Source organism: Emys orbicularis, chromosome 10 (assembly GCF_028017835.1).
Source record: "Emys orbicularis isolate rEmyOrb1 chromosome 10, rEmyOrb1.hap1, whole genome shotgun sequence".
Classification (NCBI taxonomy): domain Eukaryota; kingdom Metazoa; phylum Chordata; order Testudines; family Emydidae; genus Emys; species Emys orbicularis.
Window position 1 is genome coordinate 37,937,072 of NC_088692.1, and position 26,381 is coordinate 37,963,452.

General features: G+C 51.3%; 1 protein-coding gene across 1 annotated transcript in view; it reads right to left on the reverse strand.

Annotated features, from left to right (window-relative positions):
• The window catches only part of ABCA3 (ATP binding cassette subfamily A member 3), a 58,222-nt gene that overhangs the window by 27,714 nt on the left and 4,127 nt on the right, over window positions 1-26,381 (reverse strand). Inside the window, exons 2-13 of the mRNA XM_065411892.1 lie at window positions 21,117-21,378; window positions 18,388-18,515; window positions 17,651-17,816; window positions 14,519-14,778; window positions 13,005-13,121; window positions 11,873-11,993; window positions 9,620-9,793; window positions 7,948-8,129; window positions 6,071-6,217; window positions 4,059-4,188; window positions 1,589-1,743; window positions 39-194 (exon numbers count right to left, since the gene is read on the reverse strand). Coding sequence (XP_065267964.1) covers window positions 39-194; window positions 1,589-1,743; window positions 4,059-4,188; window positions 6,071-6,217; window positions 7,948-8,129; window positions 9,620-9,793; window positions 11,873-11,993; window positions 13,005-13,121; window positions 14,519-14,778; window positions 17,651-17,816; window positions 18,388-18,515; window positions 21,117-21,378 — 1,998 coding nt within the window. The remainder of the gene's footprint in view (window positions 1-38; window positions 195-1,588; window positions 1,744-4,058; window positions 4,189-6,070; window positions 6,218-7,947; window positions 8,130-9,619; window positions 9,794-11,872; window positions 11,994-13,004; window positions 13,122-14,518; window positions 14,779-17,650; window positions 17,817-18,387; window positions 18,516-21,116; window positions 21,379-26,381) is intronic.

Consider the following 26,381-nt stretch of genomic DNA (forward strand, 5'->3'; position numbering starts at 1 on the left):
GGCTCCACAGGGCCACTTGAGCAAAGGGAGCCACTTGCCTTGGAGTCCCCGATGAGCGCGATGCCGATGGACAGCTTGCGTTTCATGCCCCCGGACAGCGCCTTCGACAGAGAGCAGCGCTTCTCCTCCAGGTTCAGCAGCCTCACAATGCGGTCAATCTCCTCCGGGCACTTCAGCGAGGGGTAGCCCTTCAGCTGGCAGACAAGGTGAAGTAAGGGTTAACGGTTGAGAAAGCAAACCCAGCAGGGAGGAACCTGACACAAGCAGCCAGGAAAGCCCCTATGCAAGGGGCCTTGTTCACTCAGCTCCTGGGTGTAAGGACATGCTCCATGCTCCCTTTCTACCCACGCTTCTGCATTAACCAGGAATGCAAAGTCAGGAGAAGGGGAAGAAGTTAACCGCTCATCTCCTGCCACAGAGTGAATCCTTTCCTGCAGGACTCCCCGGATCAGACCCTTCCTGTCCCCTGGGAGGGGCCATGCTGCTCTGGCACAGCCAGTCCCAGCTGCTGCCCCAACGCAACAGCCTTAATGGGATTCCTAGGGGCTAAATCCCAGCCGGGTTTGCAGAGACCCAGCCAAGAGGGACACCCTGAGCTGAGCTATTGGTGTCTTTGCCAGAAGCTTATGACTAAGGCCGAAGACAGGAGAAAAGGGGGGCGGGGGATGGTTCTGCTTGGACTGCACTGCTTGCAACTCTCCTTCCAGCCACCCAGTCTCCAGCCCAGTCACCCCCCGCCCCCAGTGGGCTGGGAAATCGGACAGCAAGGTATCTCAGTGGGAGAGCATCCTTAAAGCCGCTCCGCCACTCGAGGGGCTCCGCTGCTCTCTCAGACCCTCCAGAGCCGCAGCGCTACATGGGAAAAGGCCCCCAAATGCAAATGAGCACGTGGGGGAAGCCCTGTTCCCCTTCAGAACTTAACGAGGACCATGGTCTGCCCTGGATGGCTGAGCTCAGCTCATCCTGCCCCACTGCCACAGAGCTACAAGGAGGGAAGGGAATTTGGACTCAACAGAATAGTCGGCAGGCACCCAAGAGTAGTTAGATGCTACGCACCCATCCACGGGTCTCTCATATCGATGACCAAGGAAGCAAACTTCCCAATCGCTCTCTCATACACTCTATAAAATTTCACAGGCCATAGGCTTGTCCACCTGCTGAGTTGCAGCAGCATAACTTGGTGCGCACCCCAGTTTAAACCCAACTCATTTTGGATTAGCTGAAATGGATCAGCTACAGGTTTAAGATAAACTGGATGGAATAAGCTATTCAAACCAAAGACAGTGCTTCTGCAGGGTTTGCACCTGTTCAACCAAACCAGCTGCAAGCTGGCATGTAGATAGCCCCAGTACGGATAGAAAATTAAAGGATAAACATTATTTTCTATTATTCGGATGAAAAGTATAAATATCAGTGTTTAGTGCAGGCGGCACGCAGGAGTAACATGGCGCTACATTACTGACTGCAACTGCTGTGCCCAGCCGAGAGCTACAGGCCACCATTGTGCTACTGAGATACCAATACTTCTGCAGGCACAGCCGGGCCCCCGGCCTCTTCCCTCCCAGGATGCCGCACGTCCTCTGCTCACCCCAGAGTAGAAGTACAGGTGCTCCGCCACTGTCATGTTGTCAAACAGAACGTCGTGCTGGGGACAAAGACCCAGACTCCTTCGGATCAGAACCATGTCCCGGGAGATCTCGTAGCCGCTGATGTAAGCCTGGCCACTCGTGGGAGGATACAGACCTAGGAGGTGACAATAACCACATGTAGGTAAGAGCAGTGAGGTGCCAGGGCCCTGTCTTCTCCCAGCCCGCACTGAAGCCCTCAGCTCCCAAGCCCTGTGGGTTTCCCACACCCCTCGCCCTAGGCTAACTAACCTTCACTTTAGCCACTGTGCTTCGAAGAACTGAATGGGGCTCCCCTTAGAGTCACTCTGTACCACCCCTTAATTAGCTTTTTCCCTCTATCCTGACAGAGCTGATTTCACAGAGCTCCCAGAATGGCCTGAGCAGGGAGAGAGACAGATGGGTGGGGATGTGAACCAGTGTCTGCCATGCAGCAGTGCACAGCACCTGCCATTACACCACTGGCCCCCACCTCCTGAAATCCCCTTCAAAGCCAAAGGAAGTCTCAGTCCTGGCTTGGCTACATAGCCTTGTTCAGCCAGCAAAGCGCTCTGCTGCAGGGAGAGGGACGACTCACTGCAGGGGCCAGGAATTCACTCCTCCCTTTGCACAACTGGCAGGGGTTGTGCTGTCCTCTGATACATCAGCCACTGGCTGCTAAAGGAGGCAGAATACCAGACTGGCTAAACCAATGGTCTGATCTGGCCTGGCAAGTCCTATGCCCCACACACTGCTGAGAGCCACATGAAGGGTGGGCCAAGCCGGGGAATTCAGCCATCAAGCAAGATAGATAAATGTCTATCAGGGATGGTCTAGACAGTATTTGGTCCTGCCATGCGGGCAGGGGACTGGACTCGATGACCTCTCGAGGTCCCTTCCAGTCCTAGAATCTATGAATCTATAAGAGAGCCTGGCTGAGATTCCCACATTTCATCTTCTGGTCTTTGGGCCAGCAGAGGCAGCGTGCTAGGCCCCATGAGGAGGAAGGGGCCACGTGTCACCCCACAGCTCCCTGAATTGTCAAGAGCCCTTCATTTCCAGATAGCCATTTGCTGTGCAATAGCAACGGTCTATCGTTCTGTGGCATTCACCAAGGCGTCGCACAGGAAAACGAGGAGGTGTGCGGAAGCAGGGTGTGCAAAGGAACAGGCCAGGACAAAAGTACAACAGCTCACCTATTTGCAATAGGACAGACACTGGAGAAGTGCAACAACTTTTAGACTTCAAAACAGGCTTTTGATAGCGCTTAGCAGCAAGGGGCATGGTGAGTTAGGAGAACGTATAGCACCCCAGAGAAACTGATCAAGCTGAGAGAAAAAATCTACAGCAAGTTGCCGAGTGCGGTGAGAGTTGACAAGAAGCTGATGGAGTGGTTCAGGATGACCATAGGAACGAGAGAAGGGCGCACGCTAATCGGCAGGTTTGTTCCACTCGGTACTGGAAGCAGTACAGGCTGTAGCCCTGAGAGAAGTCACGTTATATGGGAGGACCGAGAATAACGCAGAGACAATATTGCTCCCCTCCCCCACCAGCATTGACCAAGGAAGATTTACAAAGAATAGCCGACAAGGCCGCCTGGGAAAGTAGAAAATTTGGACGCAAGATCAGCATGGAGAAGACAAAAAAATATGGCAATTGGAAGACAGGAGGAAAAGGTAAAGCTCAAAGTCAGAGACAAAGAACTAGAACACGTGGGAAATCTTGTGTGCCTTGGAGGACTAGGAGTGGAGAATGGGAATTGTTACAATGACACAAAAAGACTTGGACTAATGGCTACTGCATTCAGAAAACTGCAAGATCTGGAAGGCTAAAGACATTTTGATGAACACTACCACGTGGATTGGAATGCTGGAGGCTGAGGAAAGCTGACGAACAAGATTTTGACTGCAGAAATGAACTGGCTGAGGGGAATGCTGAGAGCTTTGAGGCTGCAGAAAATTAAAAATGCAGTGATAAGAAAATGTAGAGGTCAAGAAATAACGCTGTTACAGAGGGTTCAAGAAAGACAACTGATGGTTCAGACGGACTTGGAACGGATACCGCGTAGGGTGATACATACCAGAGCATAAAGGACTCCTAACAGAGGGAGACTGAGGATGCATTGGACAGACACAGTGAAGAATGACACAGAACAAAAAGGTTTAAAGATGAATGAAGCCGGTACGAGGTAGAAAGCAGTGAAACGATTTCATTCGGCTGGCGGATGGGAACCAAAGAAGAAGAGTCGATTGTGCTGCAGCAGTCACAGGATGCTGCTTTGGGGATGGATCAGACACCAGGAGAGAGTCCAGGCACCTCAGCAGATGGTTATGGCTTCAGATGATCCAAAGCAAGATACAACCCTGCACCAGGAAACGCGCTGTCACCTGGGCACTCTCAGCCATATCCCCCGTGCTGCAGTGCGCCTGCCCCTGGATGGCCTGGGGGCTGTACCTGTGAGCATGGACAGGGTGGTTGTCTTCCCGGCACCGTTGTGTCCCAGAAGGACAGTGATCTGCCCCTCATACATGTTCAGGGTCAAGTCCCTTACTGCCTCCTTGGTCTTGCTCCCCACTTTGAACACCTGCAGAAGCAGAGAGAAAAGCCGAGTATTAGAAGGAAACACACATTCATCTTGCCCATCTACTGCACCCTTCATCCCACAGCACCTACAAGAGACCACCTCCTGATGCGGCCACCTCACGTCTTAGGAGACCACCCCCTAAGTGTGTCTAAGCAGAGCAATTTCAAATCTACAACATTATGCAGCCAGTGTATGCAGATCCCTCGAGTGGCTATGTTAAAATGTTGGGTTTCTCCATATGCATGGACAGATTGTTTTATCCCACTGCAAAAATGCTACCACCCATGGTGTGAGCCTTGGCTACTGTTTAACAATGCCCAGCAATACTCTACTCAGGAAGAAGGCAGACTATTGAAATGGGAGCTATGGTTAGGAAGTTTTTAAAATATAAGCGAGGGCATTTCAGACCCTTGTGGAAGGACGGGTGTGCCCCAAATTCCCCAAGCCCGTGTCACGGCCACCAGCCTGTAGGCAGATGTCTTTTCAGCATCCATCAATGCTATGCCATCAGCTACAGGGATCTGGTGTAGATCAACACTTCCTGTCCCTCCTCAGCATGCGTAGCCAGACAATCAGCAAGAGCCTGGGAATCCAACCTGGTCCATTGTTTAAAAGCCCAAAGCCTGTGTAATGAGGGGGTTTACACAGCAGCTTGCGTGTCACGCACTGAGCTGGACGATGGGTGATCCAGGCCAAACACACAGTTCAAAGTTCTGCACAGACAATACAGAACGGGGTGCGGTCCCTACGGTGGTGGTGGTTTACCAGTAGGTGATTGCAGAAGGGGAGGAAAGGAGGGAGCTAGCTCGGTATTTGTTAATTGATGCATCAGGCATAGAGGCAGAAAGACGTCAGGAGAGGGCAAAAGGAAGGACTGCTCAGTGCAACCGGGATGCATGCCCACTAGGAGCTCAGTGTCCATAGCTAGCATGGCAGTAGCCCATCCCCATAGCAGCACATGACCCACTGAATGCTAGGAGGGGTTTTTTGCACGCACGGCTGCTGCAGCTACACCCCAGCCTTCAAACTCTTTTGACAGAGAAGTTGTATGCAGCCCTGTGCTCTGGTGCCACTGCTCCAGGTAGGGGAAGGGAATGGGTCTGAAGCACCAGGAGCCCCGCTGATGTCTTCTAGGGACTCCGAAGTGAGGACTTTGGTCTCCAGAGCATTGTAACAAACCCTTTAGTCATTTCCTGCAATCCCCATGGGTCATGAAAGTGACAGACTCCAAACTGTTAGCCCTGGTCTACACTTAAAATGTAGATCGAACTAGGTATATCACTCAGGGGTGTGAATTAAGTGCTGTAGTTAAACCAAACTAACTCCCAATCTAGCTGCAGCCAGGGGAGGTGGATTACCGACACTGAGGAAAAACCCCTTCCATCGGTGCAGGAAGCGTCTACACGACAGTAGAGGGGGAGGGATAGCTCAGTGCTTTGAGTATTGGCCTGCTAAACCCAGGGTTGTGAGTTCAATCCTTGAGGGGGCCACTTAGGGATCTGGGGCAAAATCAGTACTTGGTCCTGCTAGTGAAGGCAGGGGGCTGGACTCGATGACCTTTCAAGGTCCCTTTCAGTTCTAGGAGATAGGATATCTCCATTAATTTACAGTGCTACAGCACTTTCACCCGTAGTGTAGACATGCCCCCAGAGGCTGTTGCAGGGGGTGGGGGAGAAGGGAGGGAAAGAGCCGAGTCACCCCACCCTTAGCATTGCTACTAGCTATTCCTGTCTGAAATTGCATGACCCATGCCAGCACGGATCTATCTGGTGCCAGACTCTTCCTGCCGGGGAGATCTTTACTGCTTGCTCCAAAGACCTGCAATGTGTTGCTGTCAGATTGTCCCTGCTTGCTGGGCAGGGACTGGTCTGGGGGACTTTACCTTGGAGAGGTGCTTTATTTTGATCCCTGACACCAGATCGGCAGGCTCTTCCTCAATGTACTGGCTTTTCAGGGCCTTCTCCGGGTCCTCCTCTTCCTCCTTCTCTTTCCCCAGGACGGTTCTGGGAGTCCCGCACCAGTATGAGGGCTAAGAGGAAAGATACAGAGAGAGTGAAAGTAGCCCAGCTGCTGTGCACAGCAACCTTCCCTCCCGCCAACCAGCATAACCAAGATGGGATTCGTTCTGCCACAGCTCACGCCAATACATCCCATAAATGGAGCTGTACAGAGCACCGGCAAAGAGAGACACGTCATACAGAGATGCCCGTTAGACACAACTCAGACAGGCTTTAGAAATACTCCCCCTTTCAAATCAGCACTTTGCAGGATCCGGCTAGGAACGGAGCATCTCCAACACAACAGAAGCCCTGGGCCATGAAATCCCCCCTCTCCCCACCCCAAAGGGGAGCCCCCTGATTTTCTCAAGACTCCCAGAGGAGCCTCTGACTCTATTGACAGCCATTTCCGAAAGAAAAGGCATTAGGAGAATTAATTCACTCCTCCACTGATGCCCTCTAGCTTCCAAGAAGGCAGTTTTAGTGCACCTGTAATCAAAAGTAGAGCATTGACAGGTAGATCAGCCACTGGCTGAAAGTTCTTGCCCTTACATGCTGTTCCTTCTGCTTCTAGCCAGAAATCCCACATTGATGCTAATATTAGCACACATCATCACCACCACATAGGCAGTCATTCTTATAGCGGTCATCGTCATGGAGATGATAGCAGCACAAGGACCCCAGGCACCACCCCCCTAGCATGATATTGTCCAAGGAATGTACCAAGTGGGATACCAGCTCCCCAACACAGGGGGTTGTGCCAATGAGAGTGGGGGGGGGCAATCGGGGCTGCTCAGAGGGTTGTCACCTACTCTTCAATCGCCCACTGTCCCTCATCCTCCCGCCCACGCAACAATTTCAAACGCACTAAGTGAAAGGAGCCATGAACTGCCACTATTCAGAGGCTGCAATCACTCTAGTCACTGGGGGAGCCATGCTCTCAGGAGCGAGAGGGCCACTCAGGGTCTTAGCTGGAGGGAGAGGCCTGACTTCACTCCCGTATTTGGCTCTCCTGCCTGGTACAGCAATCCTCTGCCTGCCACACGAGTGGGCCTGACCCGTTCCATGCTGTAGGGGAAAGTGTCAAAAGTCATCGCACCAGGTTACTATTTCCTGATCCAAAGGGTCTCGGCACTCCCTGTGCTTTCCAGCAGTCCGCAGCACAACCTGCCAAGCAGAGAGCTGGCTCCTGAGCCCCACACAGGTATCCTAGAGGAACGCGCTCTGCTCTGTGTGCTCCCACCTGCCCTACAGAGCCAGAAATGAAAGCATGCTGGGATGTGGATTTGGGGGCAAAAGAAAACACCACCATGTGATCACCCACGCCCGGTGGCCCTGTACCACCTGCTCTTGTATGGAGCCTGCCAGGTTTCAAACGCTAAGATCTAGTCACTCACATGGCTGCTCTCTGAGCCTTAACGTAGGTGTTTGGGGTGTGGTGACATGACTCGCAGCATCACATGTGCCAATAAACCCCAGCCCAAAGATCTAAAGCCAAGACCTGGAAAGCGCATTTCACTCTCAGCGCAAGGCTCCTCAGATATAAGGCAGCACAGGGCTTTAGTTATCAAGTATGGGGCACAGATACTGAGACTAAGCCCAGAAGAGACCATTGCAATCGTTTTAGTCTGACCTCCTACATAACAGGGCAGAGAATTCCTATTTAAGCCCCATTATAATAAACACTCTGGGTGTGAGAGCAGAATCCCTGCGTTTCATCTTAGACATTGCCAGTGACAGAGCGCACAGCAGTGGTGCTCACCGTCAAGAAGAAGTACCACGGCTGTGGCACGCCATACTCCCCTGGGAAGACGGCCTCCACGTACCAGGCCACCAGGCCATAGAGGACAGAGTCCAACAGCAGCATCCCCAGCACCTGTGCAAAGGTGAAGTTATCATCCACGCTGACTGGCTTCATGAGGTCCTGCCACTGAACGCCGGTCCCTGAAAGCACACAAGATAGCGTTTGCGTCTGCCAATGTGCAGCCACAGTATGTAACACTTTGTAACTCCTCACCCACAGGCTGGGAGAATATATACAGCGGTGCACGTTCTCTGGGACTGTGAAATAAGGGATCACAATACAAATTCGCTGCTAGCACACTGTGTGCGCATGTGTGGGAGGGGGATAGAAAACACATCTGAAAGCAAGACACGATAAATATGTTTAGCACATGCCTGTAACTTATTGTGTGATTTAATTTACAAAGATCTGCAAAAATGTGTTGGCTAAATACCTATGTTACTGCATGACCTTGTTCTCAGCAGCTTTGTTCTATTCGCCCCCCCCCCCCCCCAAAGTATGGTTTCAAAAACTCCATCTGCACTAGGAATCAAATCATTGCTAAAAATGTTGTTCCAGTACAGGACCTCGAGCTGGCAAAGAAAATATTCAGTGCTCGTATAGCTCAGTCCACCCAGCCTCAGTGCCGTGTCCATACTTAAGACATGTACCATTTGGTCCTCCTTACACACTTGTAAAACCCCCTGTATCCCCTTAGGAGTGCTTTGAACAGTGTCCCTGCCACATACCACTTAGATTAGTTAACCTTCACGTCAGTCTGCACCATTTCCCATCTGAGCTCCCACACGGCCTCCACCACTGTAGTGTCTGAGCACCTCTCATACATCAGAAATTATAGCCCATGGCACCCTTGCCAGGTACGAATGTACAATCAATCCCCATTTCACAGATGGGGAACCGAGGCACAGACAGGTTAAGTGACAGGAGCTGAACTCAGATCTCCTGATTCCCAAATGGGGCCCTTGATCACAAACCATCCACCCTCTTTTGCACTTTCTGACACTGTATCAAGGAGAGAGATGTGCGTCTTCTCCCCTAAAAAATACTACCCATGTCTCAATCTCCCGCTTAGTTTCATCAATTCGCAAAGACAACGTTCTTCTTGGAAAAAGAGACAGACTGCTCATTGACATGGAAATTAGCGAGAGAAAGATGATCTGGATTCAATTAACGTCAGAAATTACATTCCTCAGAGTAGTATTAACTTTGTAATTAACAAAAGCAAAACCACCGAAGAATCCTAGCTTTGCCAGCCAGATCCAATTTGGAGATGAGGTGCTTCCAACAAACTGAGAGCAGCTCCTCCAGAGAGATACAAGTTATCCAGAACCTCGAAGCGGGTAAGTGTGTGCATTGACAGATCCCCTCCTTTGGATTAGCTGTCCAAGGACTGACTCCTGCTCTCACTTATGCCAATGACAAGACTCCTTCAATGGTACAGGATCAGTATCCAGTCTCAAGGTTCAAAAAAGGAGGCCAGATAAGAGCCTGATTTTTCAGACTGGCATCAAAGTGCTTAACATCCCCAATCCTGGAACTCTAGAGCTCAGTGTAAGTCTCCAGGCTGACTTCCCGTGCTTGGCTTCCCCATCTGGGCCTGCATATTACAACAGAGAGAAAAATCACTCACCTTTTCCTTCAAACATGCCTATCAGCTGTGCCCCCATGGCCATGGCAACATTGGAGATGAGGCAGGATGACAGTTTCTGACTGTGGGACATCAGGTCGTAGCGAGGCGAGATAAAGAAGTAGGGGATGTAGGAGAAAAAGTAAAGGAAACCCCCAGCGGCAGCTGCCACATTTGCTGCAAGTGCAGAGAAGAGGGGGAAAAAAAGAAAAGAAATTTCCAACAATGTGGTGACAAACACAAATGGATACAGACACTGCAAACTTCTCTAGAGCTTCCATCCAAGGAGATCTAAGTACTTGGCAAAGGCAGGTGTTATCTCCATGACGCCGATGGGGAAACAGGCGCAGAGCGATTGAATGATTGGCCCAGGCCACACAGTAGGTCAATGGCCGAGCTGGGACTAGAGGAGAGTCTCCCAACCTCCCTGCACTAACTATCGGACTGCACCATGTCATTTCAAGCCCCAGAACGCTCCAAGCAGTGCAGTGAAGAGTTCAGCAGGTTCAGTGAGGTCTTAATGCATACACTGGCCCATTTTGGAAAGGTCCGGTATATAAACTTCCCATGCACCACAGCTTTTAATAATAATGCTGAATGGGGATGTGTATTGACAGCCCTTACTGGGCATCAAACCAGAGAGCCCCCAAGTGACTGCACACCCCACGCACAGCCTACCAGTAATGGGAACATGCTTTGGAGCCTTTCCCAGCATCCTACCATACAGAGTGCGGCAGCCAAGGACACCTGCAGCCTCCCAAACTGAAGCCACTGCTCAGCGCACATCTGCAGAGGAGAGCAGGCTTGGTTTTGTAAGTCACACCAGGATGACGGAAAAGACCAAACCCTTCCTCCACCAGATGAGTCCTGCCCTTACCAGGTGGGAGGAGTGTCAGCAATTCAACATACAGACCTTTCCCATTAGGAAGAGGGATGTTTACAAGCCACGATGCTGACCCTGTAGGAAAGCGCTTCCCCTACTGGTGTGTTTCAGAACAAACTGCTCCGAGTCTCCTGTGGAAAATTGCTGGAGGGGCTGATGGAATATTTGCCTGCATTCCTCACCCAGCACAAAAATCCAGAGCAACAGCTTCTCTAGCCTGGCTAGAGGTCACCCTCCCCCTTGGATTGTCCCCTGTACAACAGGAATAAGAGCCATTAGGAGACCAAACAATGGACAAGTGAGACCAGCAGGTATTTCCATTGCAGTTATTGACATGGAGGAATGCACCTGCTCTGCTGGGTTTGCAGCACACTGCTCATCCCTCTGTCCCCAGTGCACTCGCACTTAATGCCCAGTGCCAAATGGACAACTGGGCAAAGGTCCCACAACAATCAAACCTTCAGGTGGCTCCGCTGGTAGAGCATCAAACTCTAGATGTGAGGGTGCAGGCATCACAACTCTCCTCTGGCTTCTTGTCTGCCTTCAAAGCATGGGCCACGACAGTCCTAAACAAATACAGCTTGCTGCCCTCTGAAGCTGGAGGCACTAGGTTGGAGGCGGGATTTCATTCCTTTGGTCACTAGCTGGGGGCCATCCAAGTTCCATTCGGAAGGATACCAGGAAGAAGCCGGGAATTCTAATCAAATCCCCTGCCCACTCACAAGCAACCAACAGCCATTAACTGGGGAAAAGGGGCATGTCACCCCTTGTTTCCCCATGAAGCACCCACAGAGCGAGGGGCATTCAGAGGAGCTAGCCCAACACTGTGATATTTAGCCCCAAAGAACAATCGGAGCTCATGAGTGCTGTCAAAACTACTCCAGCCCCTGCCCCTTCCACCACGTGGTGAAGAAAAACTGAGAAGATGGAGCTGTGGGGCTCTGTATTTATTGGCTCTCAGTGGCTCCTATAGCAAATCTGCTCTGTTCATAAGTAACAAGTTGGCTCTGCAAGGTCCAAAGGATCTGAGAGTCAAGCTGGGCTCTTTCCTTCTCACACATCCCCACTGGTAATAAAGGTTCTGCAGGACAAAACCCCTTAGTGACACCTGTGCAGCTCCCCGTCTTCCAAGGTTTAACTGATTGCCACTTGGTATATCATTCTGTTGATCACTCTCAAGGCAGATCAGACTCTAGGTGACTCTCCCAGAGTTGGGCTGGCTCTGACAGGCTAATGGGAAGATCTTAGTAAAGTCGGCAGGTAGGATCCACACGGGAAGAAGATACGGTGCCATTTCTATATGGGTGTCCATGTTCCACAGCCAAAGCACCCTCTCTGACAAACAGCATGAAAGATTAACAGGATGGGCTCACCTCTGGAGAAGAAGGTGCTGACCATGAAGCTGAAGGAGATGGAGGAGATGGAGAAGACAGCCAGGAAGGTGAACACCAGGGTTGGGTCACTGTTGGTGAGTACCGCCCCCTGCTGGCTTACCTACAAACAAAATCCAGGCCATGAGTACTGTTACCCACGCGGACATAGCACCTAGCCTGGGAACTGAGACCTGCGATCCTCATGGTGCAGATGGCAGCACAGAATGGGCTCGGTGGTCAAAAGAGATAAAGAAACTGTGTTAAAGATACCCAAGAGTTTTCTACCCTACAGTCTGTACCACTGCACTGAGTGTTATGGGCGGTGATTATCCTAGTGTAGACCAGGCTCTAACGAAGAGTGGCCTTTATGCCCCTGACACTCCAAGGACTCCTGTAGGCTGACCACCGGAATGGCCAGACTGGATCAGACCTGTCGTCCCGCCAGTCCAGCACCCTGTTTCTGACTGGCCAGCACCAGCTGCTCCAGCGGAAGGCACAGGAAACCATTCAGCATCAGTTCTGGGATAGCCTGCCCACGAGGGAAGTTTCCTCTCATTGGTTAAGGCTGCATGCAACCTGAAGCAGGAGGGTTCAGATCCCTTCGAAAACCTGGGTGATTTAATCCTTTAATAACCAGATGTTCCTGTTAACCATATGAACGTTCCATCCTTTTCTGAATCCTGCTAAGCTCTTGGCCTCAATGATGCCTGTGGAACTTCTTGCCACAAGGTTGTGTGAAAAGCAAGCTATGGTGTCTGCAGAGGGGGATTCAAACACTTACAAAACTGAGTGCAGCAAAGACCCAGCCTGAAGTAGCAAAGTGAACTTCCACGTTGAGAATGGGCAGGCACATCCCGACCCTCAATATTGACTTCGAAGTCTTACCCCCTAGCTGCCACTTTCCCCCTGGTTTGGGATAGTGAAGAGAAAAGCTGTCTGGATCGAAGGAGTGGAGAGCGGTGGGGAAATATAATTCAGCAGCATCTTTGAGTCTAAGGGCCTAGGACACCCCCTCCCCCTGCAATCTAAAGCCACCTGCAGATGCCTGTCCACGCGAGAAAGCCATCAGCTCCCTCACCGCCATCCCCAGGGTGGTTCTGTATACCTTGGAAGCCTGAGCCAGGACACTCACCTTGACACAGAAGAGCACCGTGACGAAGAAGATGGACACCAGGAGGAAGAGGAAGAACATGAGGAACCAGGCGCTCCAATGCAGCCAGTTACTGAGGCCCATCATGCGCATGTACTCCTGTGGGAGGCCAACACAAGCTGCATATTATCCTGTGCCGTGGCAGCCAGCTGCTGGCAGGCTGACAGCTGCCTGCCGAGAGCACCCTGATCGGATTTTCCATTGTGGGACAGAAAGAGGCGGCTGATGAGAACCGGGCACCATGTGCTGGAACCGGGCACCATGTGGGGAAGCACAGTGCAGCTATCACCCATGCGCAGTTCTATTTTAAATCCTAGCCTGTCTCTGAACAACCGCCAGTGACTCTGGATGACATGGGGGTCAGGCTGGGCATGAAGAGGAGCATTGGGTGGAAACCCAAATCCATTTTCACAGAGGATAAGGCCAGAAGGGACCATTACAATTATCTGGTCTGACCTCCTGCATAACCCAGGAAAAATCTCACCGACCAAAGAGGAACTGAACCTGGGACCCTCAGATTAACAATCTGATGCTCTAATGACTGAGTTACTTGAGCTCATGGTTGCCTAGACACCAGTCTCTTGATATGAAACAATGCATTGTGCCCCAACGCTTAAAGAAACCCCCCCACCCCAACAAACCTCCCTATGCACCCGAGCCACCAGAACCCACAACTGTTTCCGTCTCCCCCAGAGCCACACTTTAGGCATCAGACTCAGACCCAAGACAGCGACCTGCCTGCCACTGCCAGCAGATCTAAGAGCATTGCCAAGCAGACAAAGCTGCATGGCAAGGTGGCAGACTGAATTCCTGCAGCAGGATCAGCTACCTTCCTCCCTGGAATTCACTAACCCTCCACAAACCCCCTTTCCTGCCCTCTGCTTGCCTAGCAAGAGTGGGATTTTGTTTACAACTCTGCATCTGGCATGGGTAAGCAAAGCAGTTAATGCAGAGTTATCTGTGCCTGTGCTTAGAGACCGAGCCCATACTGAGCACAGGCTTTTTATTCCTTCCAAGGAGATTGCACTGCATGAAGCTAAGCAAGGCTCTTGCCATTAGTTGTTTTTCTTCCAGGGCTATTTTTTGACATGCTCCTTTTGCACAGGGTTTTCCACCCACTCCCTTGCTTCCCTATCCCTTTCCTCTCCCTTTTTCCACCTGACTCCAGCCCAGCATCATTTCCCCTTACATTCTTCTCACAGCTGGCTACCAGGGGCACAGACACAAGCAGCCTCCTCCAAGGCGCAGAGCCAGGCTGCTAGGGCAAGCTGGCCAGCAGAGCAGAGCAACCTTGCCGGCTCACCTTCCCAATACACTCCCCTCCCACCGCATGGGAACAGCAGGTGACCACTCAAGTGCTATCCTGTCTTGGAAGCCACAGTCCTGATCTCCCCCAGACTAGAGCGCTCTGGCAATAGCAGATGGTGTCACTGCCGCAGCAGCATCTCAGCCTGCCAGGAAGCCACCGGTGCCCTGGCCATCTGTCTGGCGTTTACCTTCAACTTTTTCTCCTTCTCATGCACAACGGCGCGGACGATGTTGAGCGAGGTGTAGGTGAAGCTCAGCATGAGCAGCAGGGGCAGCTGGTTCTGGATGGCCAGGAGGAAGAGGTCGTTGACGTATGGTGGGTAGGGGAAGCGCCGGACGGCCACGGTGAACCCCTCCAGCAGGCGGGTGGCAGAGGCGTTGGCATGGTATTGAATGATGGCTCTGTCAACGGCATGCTGCACAGCCAGGAACCCTTCCCGGATGTAACCTGTGCGAAAGCACAGAGCGACAAGTGAGAGGCACTGCAGGAACGGGGCAGCCGGCTGCCCCGAGAGGTGAATGCTTCCCGCTGGCAAATGGGTGCGCACTGTATTATTTGTATTAGCATAACGACTGGGCGCCCAGACATGGAACAGGACCTGATGGTGCTAGGCGCTGTACAAACACAGCACTCTAAACCAGGGGTAGGCAAACTATGGCCCACGTGCCGAATCCGGCCTGCCAACCGTTTTAAGCTGGCCCTTGAGCTCCCGCTGGGGAGCAGGGCTTGCCCTACTCTGGCGCTCCAGCCGGGGAGCAGGGTTGGGGGCTGCTCCATGCGGGTTGTGGAAGCAGCTTCATGGCTCCACTCCAGCGCTTCAGCCAGGGAGCAGGGTTGGGCACAGCTCCCAGAAGCCACAGCATGGCCCCCCTGCAGCGCTTCAACCGGGGAGCAGGGTCAGGGGCCGCTCCACATGGCTCCCGGAAGCCGCGGCATGGCCCCCCTCCGGCACTCCAATAGGAGCTGCAAGGGCGGTGCCTGCCGATGGGGAAGCGCGGAGAGCCGCCTGGCCGCACCGGAGCCAGAGAAGGAACATGCCACTGCTTCTGGGAGCTGCTTGAGGTAAGCGACGCCCAGATCCTGCAGCCCTGAGCCTTCCCCCGCACCCCAACCCCCTGCCCCAGCTCTGATCCCCCTCCTGCCCTCTGAACCCTTCAATCCCATCCCAGAGCACCCTCCTATACCCCAAATTCCTCATCCCCAGCCCCACCCCATAGCCCGCATCCTCAGCTGGACCCCTCACCCCTCCCGCACCCCAACCCCAATTTTGTGAGAATTCACGGCCCACCATACAATTTCTATTCCCAGATGTGGCCCTCGGGCCAAAAAGTTTGCCCACCTCTGCTCTAAACAGATGTATAGAACATGGCGACGAGGGGTAATGCTGCATATGCTAGGAAAGGATGCGGCCTTCAGAGACTGTTTGGTGGAGCAGGAGAAGCAGCAGCATAATTAGCCCTAGGACTGATCATCATTGTTCCGTGTGTAACACAGTGCATACAGCACCATACAGCAGGGCCCGTGTTTTATTTGGACTGTTCATAGAATCATAGAATATCAGGGTTGGAAGGGACCTCAGGAGGTCATCTAGTCCAACCCCTGCTCAAAGCAGGACCAATTCCCAACTAAATCATCCCAGCCAGGGCTTTGTCAAGCCGGGCCTTAAAAACCTCCAAGGAAGGAGACTCCACCACCTCCCTAGGTAACGCATTCCAGTGCTTCACCACCCTCCTAGTGAAATAGTGTTTCCTAATATCCAACCTAGACCTCCCCCACTGCAACTTGAGACCATTGCTCCTTGTTCTGTCATCTGCCACCACTGAGAACAGCCGAGCTCCATCCTCTTTGGAACCGCCCCCCCCCCTCAGGTAGTTGAAAGCAGCTATCAAATCCCCCCTCATTCTTCTCTTCTGGAGACTAAACAATCCCAGTTCCCTCAGCCTCTCCTCATAAGTCATGTGCTCCAGCCCCCTAATCATTTTTGTTGCCCTCTGCTGGACTCTTTCCAATTTTTCCACATCCTTCTTGTAGTGTGGGGCCCAAAACTGGACACAGTACTCCAGATGAGGCCTCACCAATGTCGCATAAAGGGGAATGATCACGTTCCTCGATCTGCTGGCAATGCCCCTACTTATACAGCCCAAAACGCCGTTAGCCTTCTTGGCAACAAGAGCACACTGTCGACTCATATCCAGCCTCTCGTCCACTGTGACCCCTAGGTCCTTTTCTGCAGAACTGCTACCTAGCCATTCGGTCCCTAGTCTGTAGCAGTGCATGGGATTCTTCCGTCCTAAGTGCAGGACTCTGCACTTGTCCTTGCTGAACCTCATCAGGTTTTTTTTGGCCCAATCCTCTAATTTGTCTAGGTCCCTCTGTATCCGATCCCTACCCTCTAGTGTATCTACCACGCCTCCCAGTTTAGTGTCATCTGCAAACTTGCTGAGAGTGCAGTCCACACCACCCTCCAGATCATTAATAAAGATATTAAACAAAACCAGCCCCAGGACCGACCCTTGGGGCACTCCGCTTGAAACCGGCTGCCAACTAGACATGGAGCCATTGATCACTAAGACATGGAGCCACTGTTCCTTGGATAGGTTTCAGCTATTACAGTGCATAGCAGCATCCCTGCCCCAAAGTCTTTAACCGAGAGCCAGTGATGCCAGCACTCCCACCTGCACCAGCTGCCAGCAGGTGTGCTCCACGGATTTACTACAAGAGGAAGGAGAATTGTAGGACAAAGGCGCTGGGTTAGGACCCAGCAGACCCGGGTGCGACCACTGCTGGAATCCTGTGTCCAGTTCTGGGGCCCACAGTTCCAGAAGGATGTTAATAAATTGGAGAGGGGTCAGAGAAGAGCCATGACAATGATTAAAGGATTAGAAAACCTGCCTTATAGTGATAGATGGAGCTCCTTGAGTCTATTTAGCTTAACAAAGAGAAGGTTAAGGGGTGACTTGATCAAAGTCTCTAAGTGCCTACACGGGGAACAAATATTTGATAATAGGTGCTTCAGTCTAGCAGAAAAAGCTCTAGCATGATACAATGGCTGGAAGTTGAAGCTAGACAAATTCAGACAGGAAATAAGCCGTAAATTGTTAACAATGAGGGTAATTAACCACTGGAGTAATTTACCAAGGGTTGTGGTGGATTCTCCAGCACTGAGTTTTTAAATGAAGATGGGATGTTTTTCTAAAAGTTCTGCTCTGGGAATTGTTTTGGGGCAGGTCTCTGGCCCGTGCTGTGCAGTTCAGCCTAGATGATCACAATGGTCCCTTCTGGCTTTGGAATCCATGAACCCCAGAGACATCCTGCTCACCTGGCGTCCCTCCATCAGGGAACTTGACTTCTCTGGGGCCCGGTAACTGGAAAAGTGGGAACAGGTAGCTGGTGTGCCAGTCACGGTCGAGGTTGGGGTTCAGGCCTGTCTGCTCGCTCCGGGGGGCATTCCTAGGGCTGTATTTGAAGCGCAGCTGATAATTAACCTACAAGGCAACAGAACGAGAAGGGCGTTGGAGTCAGAAAAAAATTAGGGGATTGTGGAGGCGGCAATGGAGAATCAGAGCATGAGAGAGAGCACCAGTTTGAGAGGAGAAAAGGGAGGTGCATCTTGGAGCACCCCAAAGGACCATTAGGGGGTCTTCCCCCAAAAGCATCACCACAGGGCTGCTGTCTCTGGCCTGGACAGGTGACGGGATACCAGTCCCCCCACCCTGCGTTTAGCATTGGGGGCGCTGTGCCGGGGAGGTGCTGTCTTTCATATAGGTATCTGGATACTTTGATGGCCCCCATCACTATGGCAACTTTGGTACTCTCCTCTACCACCATGACACTAGGAAATGCTCATGGAGTTCTCTGTGCTCATGGCTTCTGGAGCTAGCCCCACATTGAAGTGAGAGCCGCTTGGTGCACAGTAACATTGTAACCGGGATGTCCTCTCTCTCATGTCACGTTGGGGCAGCCATGGGGGTCACCACACAGCTCCTCGGAGCACTGGCCTTTGTGACGGGGGAGGACACCCACTTCTGAAAGGGCCTGGCCTGCAGATTCACTTACCTGCAGCGGCAAGGGGTCCTTGCTCTGATTGAAGCAGTGTTTGAAAACGAGGGCGGCCAGCACGTTACCCGAGCGGTTATCAAACTTCACATAGTCCTCAAACTCCTTCTCCGAGGGGAACCCTTGAGCTGCAGAGGAGGGAAATCCATGCGGTGAGCCGCCTGTGATGGGGGTGGGCTCTGCAGCCGTGAGGGGGTGCACTGGGACGTTTCCAAGCCAAGGGCTTTTGGGTTTCAGTCCTGACAGGCTGCCTGGGGAGCATGGCGGTAGCGGGATTATTTCATCAGAGCTCTGCTTTGATCAGCAACATTGGCTCCGTCTCCCACTTGAAGGAAGCTCCCAGAATGATGCCCTGTCCCCACCCATGCCAGGAGTGCCAGCTGCTGGTACCAAGGGGTTATGTTCTTCTCCTTTCACAAGAGAGGAAGCTCACCCCGCCCCCAAATACTTAAAGGAAAAACAACAGGAGAGTTTGGTTCATGCATTTGAAAGCCCAGCCAGACTCAGACTCTTCTTAGGCAAGGCCTGTACAAGCCTCCCGCAAACAGTTCTACCAACTCTGCCCCTCCTTTTGTGGCCAGCAATGTCAGGACCCTCCCCAGAGCCGGCTCACCAAACCCATCACATGACAATGCAATTCTGGTCTGGGACAGCTCTTCTAGTGCTAGAGGGGCTCCTCTCCAACAAGGCTCAGCCAGGGTAGGGAGTGGGGAACCTTGCATTGCTGCTGCCAAGCTGTAGCTAGTGTGTAGCTACCCAGAGAACTTCACTCATCTGGGTGGAATTTGGCACCTTTTACTGGCATTAAACTAACTCAAAACCAGAACAAATCAAATGTTGGCTAAGGTGGAAGGTCTGGTACCGATCCCATCGAGTTTATGCTGTTAAAGGGATCCTGCCAACTTGGAAGCCTAAGCAATATGAAAAGTGAGCTAAGAAGCAATTTCGGGATCCAGCCTCAAATCCCCCTGACAATTCCTATGGTTGCAAAACCCCATTTCCCTATTTGTAAAGCTTTTTCTCTCCAGTGCTGGGTGAAAGACCCATGCAAACTACAGGGAGATACAGATCATTAGAGCTGATGGAAAAGGGAATTTCCATTCCGTGGGAAATTCCAACATTCGCTTATTTTCCAAATTGGAATGAAAAAAAAAAATGTTCCGCAAAATGAAACTTCCAAAATATTTCAGAAACATTCAAGATGACAACAACAAAATATTCCGATAAGGTCAGAACATTTCACAACAGAACACAGGAGTGAAAATGAAGTAGTTCCATAATTTCCCATTGAAAATTTTGACAAAAGTGAAATGTTCCCGCAAAACATTTCCATTTAGCTGAATCAGCATTTTCCAACAGAAAATTTTTTCAACTGGCTCTCCCTATCATAGCGGGAAAACAGCAAAACCGACTAGACAAAGAGCTGTCAAATGCACAAAACAAACAAGCAGCATAAAGGAGATTGCTAGTTTTTCTAATCTCGTTCTGTTAGCCCAGGGGTGGGCAAACTTTTTGGCTCGAGGGCCACATCGGGTTTCCGAAAATGTATGGAGGGCCGTTTAGGGGAGGCTGTGCCTCCCCAACCAGCCAGACATGGCCCGGCCCCCGCCCCCTATTTGACCCCCCCTGCGTCTCGCCCCGACAGCCCCCCTGGGACTCCTGCCCAATCCAATCCCCCCCATTCCCTGACAGCCCCCCTGGGATCCCTGCCCCATCCATCCCTCCCTATCCCCTGACTGCCTCTGGAACCCCGCCCCTGACTGCCCCCCGCCGCCCCATTCAACCCCTCCTCTCATTCCTGACTGCCCACCCGGGAACCCTGCCCCCATTCAACCCCCCTCTCCTTCCTGACTGCCCCCCCAGGACCTCCGCCCCCATTCAACCCCCCTGTTCCCTGCGCTCTGACCGCCTCGACTCCTATCCACACCCCCAGCCCGAACTCCCCTGCCCTCTATCCAACCCCCCCCCCCCCACTCCCTGCCCCCTTACTGCACTGCCTGAAGCACCGGTGGCTGGCGGCGCTACAGCCGCGCTGTACAGAGCACCAGGACAGCAGTTGTGCCGTCTGGCTGGAGCCAGCCACGCCACCTCGCAGCACAGAGCACTGGGTCAGGCCCGGCAAGAGCTCGCAGCCCCGCCGCCCAGAGCACTGCGCCGGCGGCACAGTGAGCTGAGGCTGCGGGGAGGGGGAACAGCAGGGGAGGGGCCGGGGGCTAGCCTCCCGGGCCAGGAGCTCAGGGGCCTGGCAGGAGGGTCCCGCGGGCCGTAGTTTGCCCACCTCTGTGTTAGTCTCTCTCAGGTACTACTTTGACAGGAGGTGAAAATTTCTAGACAGAAGTCTGATTTTTAAGTGACTACTTTAATTGCAATAGCAGAAGGCTCAGCTCTTAAGATGAAGCCAGCCATATCACTGTCACCTGGTGCCTACATTGGATTTTGAACTCTGGTCCCTAGAAATAATTAACTTAGAGAAATATCCATTCCCTTCTGAAGCTGAATCCAGGACACTTAAAACAGCCTCCCCACAGATCCCAATTTAGCAAAGCACTTAAGCACGTGCTTAGCTTTAAAAGCACTTAAGATAATCCCATCTCTCTTCAGCGAAGCAAATGTGCTTAAGTGCTTTTCTGAATAAGGCCATATGAAACGCATGCCCGCACACATGTACACACCGGTTTCTACTCTTAAAAGACCTCCCTCCCTTCCAGGAACCCCCAGCCCATTCTAACCTTTGATATTGATGCGCAACGCCTTTTCCACCGCCTCCGCGATGCTCTTCACAGCAGTGACATTGGAGGGGACATAAGCCAGCTCCCAGGGGTTGAGCTTCCGGTGATGGAAAAACCATGGCAGCTCATCCACTGACTGGCTGGGGTAGATGGTGGCATTGGGGTGACTGATCGAATGCACTCGGTGGCGGAGCGCAATGAGGATTGCAGCAAATAGCAATGGCAAGCAGATTTCTATGACCGTTACCAAAATCTGTCGCTTCTGCGGAAGAAATAAGGGAAAACTGGTTAGACTGGCAGGCAGGGGATCAATTTAGCACTGGGAAGGAAATTACAGCTCTCACACGCCGGTACTACACACAGTGAGTCCACTGCATTTCACTGTAGTCATAGCCAAAGGCAAAAGTGATGACCGTTATTTGCATCACATTGGCAAAGGGACCCCCAATGAAGCCAAGACCCAATTGTGCTAGATGCTGTACAGGCAAAGGGAAGAGACGGTCCCAGCCTCCAAGATCTTGTCATCTGGGTTTTGTGGCACGAAGCACAGGGTGAACAAGCCAAAAAGGCCTGGGGAGTTAATAGTGAATCAAGCCAGTTTTGCAGCCTAGCCATTGTCAGCTAGCAAGGTTTTGATGTAAAGTCCTGATGGATGCAAGTATCAGGGGGTAGCCGTGTTAGTCTGTATCTACAAAAACAACAAGGAGTCTGGTGGCACCTTAAAGACTAACAGATTTATTTGGGCATAAGCTTTCGTGGGTAAAAACCTCACTTCTTCGGATGCATAGAGCACTCAACTCATGACATGTCATTCTCCACCCTCTTCACCTCTTGCTGTGCAAAGATAACCCTTCCTAGAGGTAAGGGCAATTGCATGCAAGAAACAAACAGGAAATACAGGGCTCTCCTGGCCATCTCTGGGCACTCCACAGACATCAAATTACACCACAGCATTCTTGCAAGGATGGAAAGGGATGCTTGGTGATTGATCACCACTGGGGTGAAGGATAGCAGCTGTTTAACAGCGCACAGCAGCATTACCCAATACCTCAGGGCTGGGAGTGAAGAACAATAATGCATTCAAATGGAAAAGGAGAAGAATGGGGCAAGCGGAGCTGGAGTTAAACCAGAGCATAGTAAGGTAAATTCTTCTCCTCCAGCAAAGAGAGGTCTTTATAAGCAGGACAGCTCTGACTCCCGGGGAAGGAGCACCTCCAAGGAAGTCACCAATACCACTTCTGGCAGCTCCTCAGCAATTCCCTGGAGGCCACCCATCAAAGTACCCAGTCTGATTAGCTGATGAGATCTGACAGGTTCACAGCACAAAGTTGAATAGCTCCAGATTACAGCAGGGCATCAAGGATAGCGGGAATCTGACCAGCTGTGGGGCTATTTGGCAGCACTGGAATCTGACAGTACGTCTGCAAAGTCACCTCTTGTTTGGTTTTATATGTAAATACTGGACAGTTTATAGTATAACCCTACAGCAGCTCCAAGCATGACAGCCAATCCCACCACATCTATAATGGTTAAAGCCACTTAGCTGTCAACCACTCAAACCCTAGCTGCAACAACATTATTACATAGAACTAGAGGTGCTGCATGCACCCCATACAGTAGGGAGAATGCGTCTGAGTCCAAAGCCTCAGAAGTTTGCCTACACTGGAGTTTTAATATCAAGTTAACTGAGCTGACATTTAGCTCGCGTTAACACATGCTAGTCTAGACACTCCACGTCCCTGGCCACAAAGGTTTGTGATATACCTAGGGCTTCATCCCGGAACAGAAGCCTGTAGAATGTTCAGACATGGTAACTAACAAGTACATTGGCATTAAAACCTTAAGTGCAGTCATACCCAAAGAGTTTATAGTCTGGAGGCACAAGGCAGTAAAGCACAACAAGCTAAGTAGGGTGTTATTCCAGCCACAAAGTTTCCCTGAGTACATGGAATGCCCCACCGACAAGTGTCAATACTTGTACTTACCGTGTCTATCGCTTTATGATTCCCAAGGCCATACAAACATTACCCTCTACAGCCATCCCAGGAGGCAGCAAAGTATCATCATCCTCATTTTATAGTTAGGGAAACTGAGGCACAGAGCGATGAAGTGACTTGCCCAAGGTCACTCAGTAAATCAGTGACAGAGCTGGATTAAGTGTAGAGTTCTTGGCCCACAGGCCCAGTTCCATGCTCAATCCACCAGACCACATCACCTCATTAAGGCCTTCATCGCAGGCCAATTGAAGTCAGTGAAAAGAACGAGGAGTACTTGTGGCACCTTAGAGACTAACAAATTTATTTGAGCATAAGCTTTCGTGGGCTAAAACCCACTTCATCGATGCATGCAGTGGAAAATACAGTAAGAAGATATGTATACACAGAGAACATGAAAAAATGGGTGTTGCCATACCAACTGTAACGAGAGTAATCAATTAAGGTGGGCTATTATCAGCAGGAGAAAAAAAAACTTTTGTAGTGATAATCAGGATGCATTTCCAACAGTTGACAAGAAGGTGTGAGTAACAGTAGGGGGGAAATTAGCATGGGGAAATAGTTTTTACTTTGTGTAATGACCCATCCACTCCCAGTCTTTATTCAAGCCTAATTTAATGGTGTCCATTAATTGCAATTTAATGGACACCATTTGCAAATTAATTCCAGTTCTGCAGTTTCTCGTTGGAGTCTGTTTTTGAATTTTTTTTGTTGGAGTATTGCGACTTTGAGGTCTGTAATCTAGGGACCAGAGAGGTTGAAGTGTTCTCCGACTGGTTTTTGAATATTATAATTCTTGACGTCTGATTTGTGTCCATTTATTCTTTTGCGTAAAGACTGTCCGGCTTGGCCAATGTACATGGTACATGATGGCGTATATCACATTGGTAGATGTTTAGGTGAACGAGCCTCTGATAGCGTGGCTGATGTGATTAGGTCCTATGATGGTGTCCACTGAATAGATTTGTGGACAGAGTTGGCAGAGTTTTCCACTGCATGCATCCGATGAAGTGGGTTTTAGCCCACGAAAGCTCATGCTCAAATAAATGTGTTAGTCTCTAAGGTGCCACAAGTACTCCTCGTTCTTTTTGCTGATACAGACTAACATGGCTACCACTCTGAAGTCTGTGAGAATCATTCAATGGGCTTTGGATCAGGCCCCCAATAGAGATGCTGCTTTAAGCATGAGGAGCAGCGGGAAAGGAGAAGTGAAGTTGGGACTGGGTAAAGGAACAGCAAGACTAAGGAGGAGGAGAGAAGAGTTGATTTATAGATAGGAACAGGAGGGAATAGTTGTGCTGAGCTTTGAACATGAAGGAGAATGGAAGCCAGTAAAGGTATCTGAGGCTACATTTACACTTAAAACACTACCACCACTGTAGCGCTTCAGCAACGGGAGGGGCTCACCAACTACTATAGTAAACTCACCTCACAGGGACTTAGTTCGGCTTAACTCCAGCGCTCATGGATGTGGATTTTTCACACCCCGAGCGATGCAGCTGGGTCGATCTAATTTTCTAGTGTAGACGAGACCTGAGAAAGGGGTATAGGAATGAGATGATCGGGGGAGGGGGATAAGAATCTTGGCAGCAGCATTTAGAATATAATGAAGGGGAGGGGGAGGAAGGGCACAAAGGGGGTGACGATGCACAGCATCATTACATTGTGTCATGTCTTACAGTGCTTAGAAGACAGGGAATCAGGACTTTCAGGTTCTATTCCCTGCTGTGCCACTACATTGCTATGGAACGTCACGCAAGACACTTCGCCTCCATCTGCACATTGATAAAATTAGCAGAACATCTCAGAGGAGTACAGAGGTGAAAGTAAGCTGGTATGGTCCAGTACGGCGTACCGGCAAGAGTCAGTACACTGTGCCGGACCGCACTGGCTTCCGCGGCAGGGATTTAAATCCCACTCGCAGTTCCGCGGCCAGGCTGGGTCCGGGATTTAAAGGGCTCAGAGCTCCCCGCAGCGGCAGGAGCTCCAGGCCCTTTAAATCCCAGCCCCAGCCCGGCAAGGCTCGGGGTTCTCTGCAGACGCAGGAGCTCCGGGCCCTTTAAATCCCGCCCGCAGCTCCGGCAGCCAGAGCTGCAGTGGGGATTTAAAGGGCCCAGAGCTCCGTGGCAGCTGGAGCCCCAGGCCCTTTAATTTGCCCTTGAGCCCCGGGGGCTCCCAGTCACCTCTGCAGCTGGTAGCCCCGGGTTGATTTAAAGGCCCTGGGGCTCCCAGCCACAGCCGGTGCCCCAGGGCCTTTAAATCTTGAGAGGCCACACCTCTTCCGGATGAGGCCACGCCCCCCTCAGGACTCCGGCAGTACCAGTAAATCCTGTAAGTTACTTTCACCCCTGGAGGAGTATGGCCTCAGGGATAGAGCACTGGGACTCAGGAGACCTGGGTTCTAGTCCCATATCTGTCACCTGGCTGCTGGGTGACCCTGAGCAAATTACGTCACTTCCCTGTGCCTCAGTTTCCCCCTTTATAAAGCACTTTGAGATCTACTGATGAAAAGTGCTAAAGAAGGGCTCGGTATTATTCACGTACTTCACTGGGGTAAGGGGTGGCTTAATAAAGGCTTGTGAAGTGCTTTAAGATCCAATGATAAAGGGAAGGTGTTATTACTCAATTTGTTGTCCAGGCAACTATCTGTTCAGGTGCCCCAGCCCCACCCCTGAACACCACCTGGAGCACCCTCCAAGCTGTTAAATCATCTCCAACCTGGTGCGCAATTTGTGTAGCTGCTTTCAACAATCAGTTAATTTGGCCCACAAGTGTATTGATTCACATTAGGAAGGATCGCAATTTAAACCCAAGGAGGGTTTGGTTTTCCTGTCAGAAGATTCATACTGATGCATTTCGCTATCCCCGTTGAAAGGATCGATGCACCGGAGTTGAACCTTGATACTTTCTTCATGGGTGTGTGTTTGTACTCCCGTCCCTCCACCTTTCATAGATTGTTATAGGCCCAGGAGGAATCAGCAATTGTAGGAAGAAAAACAAACAGGAGTGAATGCAACAAGGCAGCCCCCACAGGAGATTATCCCCCCTACCTCCCATCCCCTAGTACCTTCAGCACCTCACAAACATTAACGGATTTTATCCTCACAGTGGGGAAGGATCACCCCATTCTTCAGATGGGGAGACAAGAGATTAAGTGACTTGGCCAAGGCCACATGGGGGATGTGTGGCAGAGCCAGGAATTGAGCCCAGGTGTCCCATTCCAGAGCCAAAAAGACCATGCTTCCTTCCCACACTGTGATGCACACTCCTG